Source organism: Anser brachyrhynchus (genome assembly GCF_964034855.1).
Source record: "Anser brachyrhynchus genome assembly, chromosome: Z".
NCBI classification, from domain to species: Eukaryota; Metazoa; Chordata; class Aves; order Anseriformes; family Anatidae; genus Anser; species Anser brachyrhynchus.
In genome coordinates, this window is record NC_137697.1 from 76,004,041 (window position 1) to 76,017,352 (window position 13,312).

A 13,312-nucleotide genomic window follows, 5' to 3' on the forward strand; every position below is an offset into this window, starting at 1 on the left:
CAAGGTTTCAACAGGAAGACTTCAGGGTGTCTGTCTTCAGCAGGGTGTGCTGCTTCACAGCAGGCTTTCCAGGAGTCAGTGCTCGATGCTGCACATTTAACTTCTTTACTCAGTGCAACACCTGCCTGTCAATTTCCATGGTGTGGTTAAGTCTTCACAAGCCAGAAAATGCCAGCACAGGGGTTACTTGAGCGGTGGTCAGGAAGAGCCCTAGGACAGGTAATCCTAGGAAGGTTCTGTCCTTCAACAGGGTGTTGTGATGGCAGCAACACTGCTTGTAGAAACAGGTAGCGACACCTTAGTTGGGAAGCCCATTGCACAGAGTGTGCTTGCAATGACCCAACCCCATGGCCCTGCGTGAGAACCACCGTTCCCTAAAATCTGCTGGGTCGTGGTGACACCTGTACCTGGTGCTATTGAGGAGCGCTGGAGGCACAAAGGCTAGCACAGAGCTGCCCACACTGCGTTCATTGCTGCCTAGCACCTTGGTACCAACAGAGAAGCAGATGCACATTTTTATTTCAACCACACTGCAGCCTCACAAAAACACCTGCAGCTTAATTGTTTTCATCCTCTGCTTAAATTCACATGAATAATAAATAAATAGTAAAGTAAAAAATACTTGGAAGTCTGCCACGCGTAGAATATCAAAATTCCTGTGCAGGATGAAGGTAATGACTGCAAAAACACCGACATGATTTAGGAGCTGAGTCATTCCTTGGGGGAGTGCGGGCACTTCTTTTCCAATGACAGCAGAGGGATTTCAAAGCCTCTTACGCATAAGGGCCAGGACCCTGGGGACTGAGGTGCCCAGCTGCTGCGGCTCGCCGTGGAAGGGAGCTGCAGACCCATTAGTTACTGCGATGCGATCCGAGTATTTCATCCCAACGCTCGACACAACGCATCAGAAAGGGGCATTGAAAGGGACCAGATGAAATAATTTGAAATAAAAGATGAAATAGAAATGCTGGAATGGTTTTTAAATGGTCACATAACACAGTTGGTCACCAGTCCTTTACGCTGGGGGAGAACATTTTACTTGAGTGCAAAATCAAGATAAATTTCCACCCATTTAAGCATATTTAAGTAAAAATACTCTTTTCTTGAAAACATGGTGTTTCCCTCAAATCTATGAGGAGTATTTTAAATATTAAATGCATGAAATAACAAGAACTAAGAAAACTTTGTAGTCTTGCTCAGAAAAAAAAAAAAAATGTGGTTTCTAGAAGCTTTAGAAACAGCATTAAAATGATTTCAGCCTAGGCAGTAAGAAATAAGTTCCATAGCTTTTTGTTGTGGCACACCCAAGACACGTGCTATCCCCAGCCTTTCGAAGCTTGGGTGCCACATGCATCCTGACTCAAGAGAGCAGCCAGAATCAGAGGACCCAGAAGGGGGCACGGGAGAAGTAGCATAAACATAACACCAGGATGAAATGACCATTGATGAGAAAAAAAACCACCTTGTGCTAAAATCTCCATCACTGTTTGTTTTTTCAGTCTGTTCGCACGTGGTTTACTGGAGCAAGTAAAGAGATGTGCCTCGAGATGTCTGTGGAAGCCTAACAGGATGCTGAGGGTGGCATAGGGCAGGGGACAGATCGGGAGGAGAGGGAGAGGAGGCTGGCAGCAGCAGGTGTTGCATGCTGAGGGGACAGGAGGAAGGCACTGCAGCGTGCTGGGCAGGCACCAGAGATGGTTTTGAGCAGCAGAGCGCAGAGATGCAAAGCCCATGGAGGAGAAGGCTGCATGCCTGGAGCAGGAAACAGCCAGGACACGGGGCTGCTATTCAGTTGTCAGGAGAGAAAAATAATAGTTTTATTCCCCCCTCCACAGAAAGAAAACAGAACAACTAGCACATCTTTGAACAAATATACATTTTCTTAGCCAAGCCTGGGTCTCATGAGCAATTAATCTATTCTCTGTCTCTTTTTATTGCAAAATAACGGTGCACGGTTAGCCAGCAGAGAGATGTGAGCTCTCCACACATGCAAAATGCTGGTTTTATGTCTGCTGTGTAGAAGTTGCATATTAGTTGGCTAATTCTATTATACAGGTGGAATAGGCACACAGGTTTCTAAGATGCGTGTACACACAGAGTGAAAAGATTTCTGCCATAAAAATTCAACCTAACATTTGATTATTTTCTTCTTCTTTCAGTAACTTCAGATTCCACTTTTTAGTCATAACAATGGGTCCCCCTAGTGGGTAAAAACATAGTTGACAAAATTTGTCCTTTTAGATTTCCTCTTAGCAATGCAACCTACCAGGTTTCAAGCAGAAGCTTGTAGAAATGTGAGCACGAAAAGGGTGGTTAACTTTTGTGCAAGCTTCTGAACACATAAAGCACAGCTGAAATGATATATACTTCTGTTGAGGTCCTTCATTAAGCAATCAAGTCAAAATTCTTCCTGGTACATCACTAACATGGCACAGAAATTCCACCTCATACACACCTAGATGTAAAAAATACATATAATATAAATCGATTTTGCCATTAATGTTGCCCTGGCAAGGATGCAATCAATTTGTCAGAAAGAGCTGTGTGGGAAAGACAACACATATTACCTTTTTACAAAAATGAGTCACAATAACACTTTTCCAAGCCATGATATTCAGAGTGTTTCACAAAGTAATGAATTAGATGTTGTTAGCACTGAGACTGTTTTTTATAAACGTGGCAGCCATTATAAACAGACATAATTAGTTCACTCACATAGCTCCAGACATCAGTACCTATTTTATTAGCTGCCGAAACCTCAGCTATGATAGTGGGGGTTGTGTTTTGCTCTTTTAAAAATAGCAGGGAATTATCTGACTTCCAGTGGAGACTGAGGAGAGGACTTGTTTAATGCTTCTTCTGACAGCTACATTTTGAGCAGGATTATACCTCAGCACTAAGGAGCCCTGAAGAAGGTGGGCTGCCAACCGTATTCTTTAAGCCCTCAGACGTTTTCATCTTTATTTCCAAATGACTTTTTAAGGGAGGTCTGTAGTGTGAGATACATTAACTAGCATTTTTTACTGATTACATTTTACTTTGTGTGTTTGCCTGTGGTTTGTTTTTATACACAGCAATCACAAGTACTGTATAGATATTTCCTTTTTGCATTCCTTGATGTAGCACATTACCATACAGTTTTGACCTGCATTATTGTAGCTCTGTCTTTCAATAAACAAGAGAGCCCTAGGGATTATATCTTTCATTTTCCATCATAACTGGGTTAAATAGACCTGTTCATTACATGAGCTTGCGCAGCTCCTTTTTCAACGGGTAGCTGTTTTCTAAGGCAGTTCTTTCTTATCCTAAATTTTAATTTACAACGGGGGCAGATGCTGTGTTGCATCTCCTCTGCCCCCTGGAGCAGTCTAGGACCCACTCCTTCCAACACCTGAGTCAACCATCCAGGTAAAAGCAGGCTGCAGAATCTGGTGTAAATTCCTCCAAGTTTCTGCCAACATAAAATGTCCACAATCTATTCGCAACCAATAAAGTGGGTTTTATTGTTAGTTAAATTTCAAGGTCACTTCCTTAGAAACAATCAGAACTATGGAAAGACCCTTTCAGAAATTTATGAACTTAAATGAAAAGAATGCATTTGTAATTAACCTTTGCAATAAAAGATATTTATCCAAATGTTAGAAATGCTCCAGGTACTACCTAGCTGGAAACAGGTCTCTACTAATAATTATTAATAAAGCAGTCATTTTCTGCTAAGTCCATTCCATATTCCTGTAAAAGGAATGTCTGAAGGAATTACTTCTTTAAATCTCTTTATTTGTTTAGAGCTCCTTTAAGTATTCATTTAAAAGCGAAGCGGTTTTCAGATGAGTAAGGGCATATGTGACAAATACAACCTCCACTGGCCAACGTTCGTGCGGCATTTCAAAAAAAGACCTACATATGGAGAGTTTCCACTTATTATATATTGAGAGCTATCACTTCTGACGGCTGGTAATTGCCAACACATTCAGTTTGCTTAGCAACAGTTTTACAGCAGGTGAACCACTTCTGCTACCATGAGAGTAAGATATTTGCAGATCTCTAGATGTTTATGGTATTTCTTCTGGCTTCCTTCTTATTAGTGGGACTGCCCGCATGGGTTTGCGCAGATTTTCCCTCGGTAGCTCGGGGAAGGGAGAAGAGCCCAAAACATTGACCTCTTACCTCCGTGGAATCACATCTCTTTTCTTACTCTGTGATGAAAACACTCTCACCATCCCTGTGGACTCACTTCAGTGGCAATTATCTCTCTGCAAGAGTGCTACAGAAAATGACTTCCACAAAAGTTTTGCTGGTGCCAGGCACCATCTTCTGTAAACTCTTGACCTAGTGAACACGTCAAAGAAAAACACGGCTCTCACTTCAGATAGGGCTGTGCGTGCAGCAAGGCAAGCTGCATTCACAACCGTTACTTAATTAACAGCAGAGCCCAACTTGACACGTGTGCAAAATTAAAAAGGACTGGGTATGTGGGCAGTGCACCCATCAGATCTGAGTACACGAAAACCTTCAACGACGTGAGTGGTTACGAGCAGCTACAAGCAATCTAGAGGGAGTAAAACCTTCCACTGGAGTAACTCAGTTAGCACAACCGTCCTGAGCCTCTCTTCTTGGGTAATTTGTGATAAAAGCCTCTGCCACCTTTAACAGTTTAGCAAGCTGTGACATCCCAGAACTGCACATACCCTGCAAAACTTAAGACAAAAGGTCGAAAATTGAAGGATTTGCCCAGACAGCTTCACGCCACAGCCACACATGGCCGCTGCAGCGTCCATCTCTAGTTAAATGCTTTCCTGGGCTGCAGCCATAGTGCAAAAGGTCCCCACGAGCTATGCCCAGGGACAAAGATGCCAGCATGGACCTACAGGTCCTCCTCCCCTTTGGCTGCAGCTTCTTCACATGTACCCTGAACATTGCCATTACCTGACTTCTGATGGCTTAAGCATGCTGTGGAAACTCTCCCATTAAACACACACACACAAATGTTTGACGTGGCAAACTTAGGATTGAAAAGACCATCCTAAAATATGAGACTCCTCTTCCTCTGGTATCAAAGACTGAAAGGGCAAAGAGCAAGAACATGTACCCTACAAATATACCAATTAAACTACCAGAAAGCACCAGGATAGGCACGAGTCCCACAAAACAGGCAGTCCTGAATTCAGGGCTTAGCCCTTACCAAGTTGTGGACTCCAACCTGTAACAATACTGTTGGTCAGTGAATAACAAGAAAAGCCAACAGCAATTGCAACACCCATGTTACAGAAAATAGCAAGGAGCACTAGCTGAGTTGTCAGCAGCACCAAACAAGCATGATTTTAGAATATAAAAATATCCCAAGCAGCGAAATGCGGAGGAAAGGCAAGGCCAAACATTGGGACAACATCTCTAAATACAATGCTGATTTTTAATTTGTTTCTTTTCACTTCCTTCTGCTCCGCTCCAGCGACCTGAGGTTGCAGGAGGCCTCCAGTTCACTGTCCTGGGCTTTCAGAGCATGGCACTGTTGTTACCTAGCCCATTACAGGTGCTGCCACATACCACTGTAGTAAAGATCAAAGAAAGATTTAAAAGCACCTTGCAAAAAGCTAGGAATAAGGCCTCAATCCAGAAGAGAGAAAGCGCATCTTACTGAACCAGTTACAAACCAAAAGCAATACCTATCAAGAAGTAATTATCAGCCATCTTCTGAGGAACAGAGCAGTAATATCCCCATAAAAATCATCCAAAAGTCATTTAACAGCCACAGCGGAGTATTAGAAAACTAGAACATTCAAAATAAGGGTACGATACTTAGTGAAGAATTGTTTTTCGATGACTGCTAAGGGACCATTTTAAGTTTTCTATCACTTTCACTGTTTGCTGAAAATAAAAATGTCCCTAAATTTGTTTATATAAGTTAAAAGCAAAGTCAGGAAGTACTGAAGAACACAGTATTTGGATTGTTCCTAGCAAATAGTTAAGAGCAGTTCATTCCCAAACATCAAATTTCTGCCCTTGAATAATTCCCTTCTCAAACTAATCTGCTAAGATTGCAAAATATTGGTTAAAGGTTGTTTTTTGCTTTGCCTTTTTTTAAATGGTGGGCTTGTTTGTTTGTTTTAAAGAAGTTATAGGGTTTTGTTTTGTTGGTTTTGCTATTGTATTCCAAAGCATGTTAAATGAGGTTAAAAGAGGTTTGTAGTACTTACTCCCAAGCAAGACCTTCTCTTCTATGGTAGAATACTTCAACTCATTTTTACCCTTTCCTTACGTTTATATTGAAATCTATATAAAAGTATGTCCATACTATATGTAGCAACTTTTTTCCCCCCATAAACACCAATCTTCATCCTGAAAATATCTCCTGCTGTTTACTGCTTGAGCAAGTTCCTGCTTACACAAACCGATTTCCAATACACTGCAGAGGGAGTTTTACTCAAACTTTAAGACTGAAACATTAACTGAACATGAAGATGACTGCAACTTCCTGGTGAATATCAGCCCCATACTCCCTCACTCCCAGTAATCTCCTGTTAATTTTATCCCTACCATTTTTACCCCAATTACATTTTCATAATTCACTTTGCTATGGTCAAAATGAAAATACTTAAATAAAAAGAATGTCCCTTCCTAGCAGAGTCTGCTTTGAAGACCTCTCTAAGAGCAACCCAGCATGAAAATCCCAGCTGATGGTCATCTGCCCCACATGAGGCGTCTATTCATATTACTTGATCAGTGACATGGAGTTACTGCCAGACAGTTCGAATTGTTGTTACTTTCTGTGTGACTGTGTTGATATTGTTGTTTTAATAGAGAACACCACAGTATTTCATACATAAAAATTTTATAACACACACTAGAAAATATAATAGGAAAAAATCTATTAACTTTGATGACTGCAACCTCTGTCTCCAGTAAACTGCAAGCTCAGTGTGTTTGTGCAGGGCACACTTGTTGATAAACCCAGAATTACTGAGTTAAAAGAGATTTTTCTTCTGACAGGAAAGATAATAACAGGATTAAGCAAGACAAGCAAATTCTTCATATATAAAGAGATTTGAAATTTAAGAGGCAGAAACTACAACCAATAGGCAGGAAATGCAGAATATCAATCTGATATATCAATCTGGAAGACACCTGGTAAACTAGAAATACACCCAGTCTTTCTAACTACTTGAAAAATTAATTCCCTATAATGCTTTTGTCCCAACTAGATACTGCAGAAAGAGCATCTACTCATCATAAACACTTGCCACTGTTTCCACAGGTATCAGTGGTGTAGATACTGAAAATTAGAGCCACTGGTTGTCATCTGCATGACTTACCGACATTTTTGCTACAGTGTTTATCACCATGCATAGTTGCATGCCCTCTGCCATCATAAAGGTGGATATGATTGCTCATTTAACGTTACCATTCATCTAAAACAGAAATAAAAATCTATAAATGAAAAAAACACCACCAAAAAAAAACCAAACACGTTTTCTTTGAAGGATTTTAAATTATTGTCTGGCTCAAATAAAACAAAAACAAGACTTTCAAGTAGCAATAGTAAAGAATATTTTATTAAAATGGAAGCTTGTCAAACCTTATGTATCAAAACTAAGGCCATAGCTAATCATAACACAAAGTCAACTTCAAAAGGCTCTTATAATACGATATAATTTAGAAATCTTATACAAAGCTATTTTACAAATGAGTACCCAAACATTCTGAAATGCAGCTTTACTTCTTCTAATATGCTGTATCAACTATTTAAGTGACAATATTTAATGACACAAAGTACCGAAGTATCAGTTTATAAAACCTGTGTTATTTTGATCTCTGAGGAAACTAATCTTCTACATGACTCTACAGAAACAAAGAACAAAATATTGGAATGGCAGATGTCACTAATTCCTCCCTTTTGCGATGAATTCATTTCTTCTTTTCTGATGTTAAATGTCTCCAGTCATAATAGCAATGAACTCTTCTTGATTGACTGTAGAAAAAAAAAATTATTAGACAAACAGCAAGTACCCATAAAACGAAAGAGAAAACAACGTATGTATCTGTATCATGCTTTTCACTTGAAGGTTTCCAACTTAGTATTTGTTGGGTCTGACAGATTGCTAACCACACTTTATACATGTTTTTTTTTTCCTTCTAGAACAGAGTTTTCATGGTTCTTTTTTTGCATGTAAAAGGGTAAAGTCAGAATGCAATCTTAATTACGTGTGACACTTAAGCCAGAATCTAGCTTGTATATAACAAGCTACTATTTCTAATGCTGAAAGTAAAAATATTCTAAAAATAAAACAAAAATAATAGAAAAGTATTTAAAAAGATGCCTAAGCAAAAACATGCCACTTTATGACTTTAACATATATTAAAATGTTAAAAATGGTAAATAAAACATATTAAACACATGCTTCTCGAGTAACAATGCAGCAGTTCCAGTTACAATCAAATTCTGTTTTATTCCTCAAGTCATCATTCAGACCTTTGTGTTCCTCCCCCCTAAAAAAAACAAAAAACCACACACCCACACCATCATTTTCCTCTCTGCCAAACCTGTAACACTTGCCAAAATACAAAATGAATTTTAAGATAATTTACTAATGATTCAATAAATTAGCCAGAATTAAAATGGAGTTTTGACAAGCTTTTCCCCCGTCTGAACTTTCTTCATTTTACAGTTATAATTAACTGAAATTTTACACAAATGTACTCGAAGAAATTAAGTCATAATAATAAATTAATTAGCAGTCATTAATTATTTTGCTGCACTTATACCTGAGCTATTGACCTTACTCATATGTTAAAACAGAGCCACTGTAGAAGAGTTAGCCAATGAACATGTTCACTCTGCAACTAATTACTGCGCTGGGGAATGATTAGACTAAGTCAGTGAAACGAAGAGACCAGACACGTATGACAAATTTTCCCTGACAATTATCTACCCCAGCCAGCGTACCCAAGTTATTCCTAAACAAAGTATTGCAAAGCATGAGTTACATTTAAAGCCAGAAGAAAGCAAAGCAAATTAATTACGTTAAAGATATACATTTTTTAATAAATAAACCTAAATCTGCCCTCTTGCAACACATTTAAAAAAATAAGAGACAAGTTATTTTAATCTAGTTTAGGACCATACATCCTGAAATGTTAGTCAGTCACCGTATTCTACTACACATAAGAACAACGTTGTCTGTGTGATATTAAAAAGCATCTCTACAACTTTATCTCATTAATATCTTCAAATATAACCATATATTTCTATACTTGCTAAATTTATCATATGTTGAGTTCAGATTATTACAACATTTCTGCAAGTCCTCTCTTATGTACTGGTATGTCTTTTCCACCTTAATTATACTTTAATGCATTTTTGTTCTTAGAATGTAGTGGCTAGAAATGGTTTGATACTAATCATCATCATTTTGAAGGTTTATGTTACAAAATAGATATCAAGAAGGCGTGAAAGAGCTGAGAAACAGTTCTAGCAATTTAAAAGGGGAATATATCTGGAACAGATGCTGAAATAGTTAAGAATATGAATAAGAGGAGAGGATGGATGATTACAAAATATATACAGGATATTTATGTATACAAATATTTATCAATTCATTCCTAGAAAGTGAAGGTTGAAGGTCAGAATGAGGAACAACGAACAGATTTAAGGAAATAGAAATGATGAGTTTGGGCCTGTTTTGGCTCCATTATAATGCTTTACATTCAGCAATAGTTCTGATTCTTGGTCAGTTAACTGAAAACCACAAAAATATGAAACTTATTTTCCAGGTTTTGGAATTATCAATTAAAGCTTTTCTGCATATAAAACAAGTGGTATATGGTTTAGTTATACTGGTCAACAAGCAGCATATTGCTTTCCCTTGTTGAGCCTCTGAAATTACTTTAAGTTACACACAAAAATGAAAAGAGATTAGATATCGAAGCCAATAAGTTGCTTTAAAAAATACTTACAGGTTATCTTATTTAAGATAATTTCCAGTTTCACTGTTTACTTGATGAAGAGAGCAACAGTCTCAATCTGCATGACCTTTCCCAACAGCAGTTATCTGAAGAACATATCTGGAGCCCAAAGAAGCTTTTCAGTAAGCCACATTAAACAGGAATCCAGAGATGAAACTTAATCAGTTTAGTTGTAAGAAAAGCAATTCGATGGAACCACACACACATCTGGCAGATGACCACAGAAATCTAGCTACACCCTAAAACGTAACAACTGAAGTATGATTCCAACGTCTGGCAAAGCTACTAAGATTTTAAAGATGAAAATGAAGTAGGCTATGGTCAACTGCACAAATCAGGCAAAATTATCAGTATAAAAATGCTGTTAATAATGTGAAGCCATTGGTTATTCTCAAAGTAGTCAAGATGTCAGAAGAGGGACAAATAGTTAGCTTGGGCTCAGACTGCACCCGACATTTTACACCTATTCTCTTCTACTGTCGCTTCTGAAGACTCTTCCCTAGTCTTTAGCAATCTTATGCAAGGTTGTGAATTAAATGGCTTGCGTTTCTCCTAGCTACATACAAAGTAAATTATGTATCTTTGTTGGCATTTAACAAGGAGTAAGCTCTGAATTTCCTCTAATTCACTTACACAATCAATTTCTACGAATACACTAAATCTATTAAAAGATAACAAATGCATAATTCTGTGTTGAGAAATTAATTACTCTTAAAAATTTTAAATACCTTTTGAGTTACTGAACACTAATCCTAAAATCACAGCCCAATCCCTTGCTCAAAGCAGGCTAGCTAAATCACATTGTTCAGGCTCTGAAACATCTCCAAGGCTCCAGTGCTTACCTACCTTCATGGTCTGAAAAAGTTACAGCATCCAGAAAGACCACCACTGATTTTAGAGGTCTGTCTTTCTCCTGCTGCCCAGGACCTACGGCATACCCCCAACAGCCCAAATGCTCATTGCAGCATGATACAAATGCCTTCCTTTGTAGGTAAGCTTGCAGGCACATCAGCTTGTCAGTCCAATATGAAGAACTAAATGCATGTCAAATTATTCTATTTCTATGGTACTGTTCCAGGACATTACCGACCAGAGGGCAAATATTAGACACAGAAAAAGAGGCAAAAGATGGAAATACATATTACATTACTTTTACCTCTTCAGCCATAAGCCTGTAAGTAGGACACTAAGCACTGAACTTTAAGAAAAAATCCAAAACAAGACCGTTGTATTTTGTTGCACAAGAAAAATGGAAGTAGTGGATTAGATTTTTAATTCTAACATTTGGATTTGAAAATCTTTTCCCATAGTAATTAAACAGACTCGCTGTTCAGAGCATGCAATGCTCAGCTCCCTGCATGGATGTTCACCACCATTTCCTGTAGCTGAGGACTACCCAAGGCTACTACAAGAGCTGCACAGAACAATCAGACCCCAGGTATTATCAAGTAGATTGAACAACCGATATTTACGCCTTGACTGAATTTTCACCTCGTAAAGGCAAATTATTTACTATATTGTTTGGAATCAATTGTTTCTGCCGTAGGATTATGGAAACACTGTGTTTATGAGAATGGCTAAACAACTCTGCAGAAGAGGAACGGAATGCATTTCCACAATGTACCAAGGACTATTTTTTTTCCTTTTTTTCCCCTCAGTACACTGACAACATGATGGATGAGTAAGTTGGAGAGTCTTTCATGTGTTGCCTGGTTATGCGATGGACTAATAAAAAAATACAAAATACAAAAATGAAAAATACAGAAAGAAAAGGTCAAAAAGGCAAAAGGGAGCAACATTTTCTCCCCAGAAGTACTGTGCTGAGACTGACTGCTGTTTAACAAGAAACAAAGATAATACATGAAAAAAAAATTATGTATGTTTACATTATACATACTAACCCACCTCCTGACACAACTTCTACCCAGGTGTTTGTGATATAATTTCTCAAGACTATTCCAGAAATATTCCATAGCCAGTTTCAATACTGCACACATCCCAAAACTGGAAGCCAAAGGAAGTTTTGAAGAACCACAAACGCAAACATCCCTACCAAAACATTCCCTGGTTCAAAACATCTTTGTTCAATAATGTTGCTAAGTGGAAATAAAATATTATAACGATAAACAATTTTTGCAACCTTCAAACAAACTGCAAAGAGAAATGTGGTAACAATTCCCAGTAACCCAGGTAATGCTCCTCAGACTCAGGATCTGTTCACAAGTTAGGCACAATGAAATGAAAAGCTATCACAGCCTTCCCTAGCATCAGATTTCCCTCATTTTCATGACATACATCATCATAAAGTATTATTACAGTTAATATGAAGAAAACGTGGACTTGGAGAGTTAAGGAAGCATATTAATTCAGTAGAGCTTTTTTTTTTTCACCTTCTCTCCATAATTTTCTGCCAGAATCCAAGACCCAACATTGGATTATGTTTCCTTTAGATGCATCTACACAAGACAAAAACTGCATGAACTGACAGCACAGAGTTTCTAAAAACAGCCATGCTCCAAAACAGGAGTCACTCTTAAGACCAGCAGTATGAAAATAAGATGATTTACCTTTCTAAGGCAGATGTAAACATGTTGAGAATACTTTAACAGCAAATTTGTCAGAGAGTACCAGCACAGCTCAGTAGTTTCACTACAAAGATTAAGGTTCAAGCAGCCTTAATATCAAATAACAGACCTTATTTCCCTATGAACACAACAATCTTTCAAATGTAACAGGAGTGTTTAACCACAAGTGGTATTATTCCTGTATTTAAGGCATCAGTTAAAAATGCTACCAACTAATACTTCCAGATTTATTTTCCTTGGCAGAAAAAGAAGGAGAACTAGATGACAGTGAAATTTTGTTACTTGACCCAGATGTTTGAAACTGAACAGAACAGTGACTCACAGGATTATTTACTTTTTCAGAATGAATCTTAAAAGCTAGAAGCAGCATCGGTTTTCTTTAAAGGACAGAAAACACAGAGCATTATGGATAAACAGTACCATATACAAACATTATGCTGCCAGTCTTTCATATTCAATCTTGTGCTAGACTACTCTAAGAAAGAAAATTAACAGATAAATAAGGAAAATGAGCTACGCACCCTCAGCTGATCAACTTGTATTCAAAATATAGCACTAATCCAAGATAATTATGACCTTCCTGAAAGGAGCTAAAGGTCTGTATTAACTTCCAGTGACCAAACAGTGATACATCAAAGACCATCCATGATCCTGATACAGACGTCTCCACTGGCAACTCCAGGAGAGCAACAGAGAACAAAATGTGCGTGTGGACTGATGTTTTCTACTTGCTCTCACCTCTATAGCTACACCTTCAAATAAAAGTA

General features: G+C 38.2%; 1 protein-coding gene across 4 annotated transcripts in view; it reads right to left on the reverse strand.

Annotated features, from left to right (window-relative positions):
• Positions 1 to 7,528: 7,528 nt before the first annotated feature.
• Positions 7,529 to 13,312, reverse strand: part of CETN3 (centrin 3) — a 15,973-nt gene continuing 10,189 nt past the window's right edge. For all 4 annotated transcript variants that reach the window (XM_080574234.1, XM_080574231.1, XM_080574233.1 and 1 more), the window contains one exon: positions 7,529 to 7,966. In XM_080574234.1, the coding sequence (XP_080430360.1) occupies positions 7,923 to 7,966 (44 nt within the window). In that variant the 3' untranslated portion in view covers positions 7,529 to 7,922. The remainder of the gene's footprint in view (positions 7,967 to 13,312) is intronic.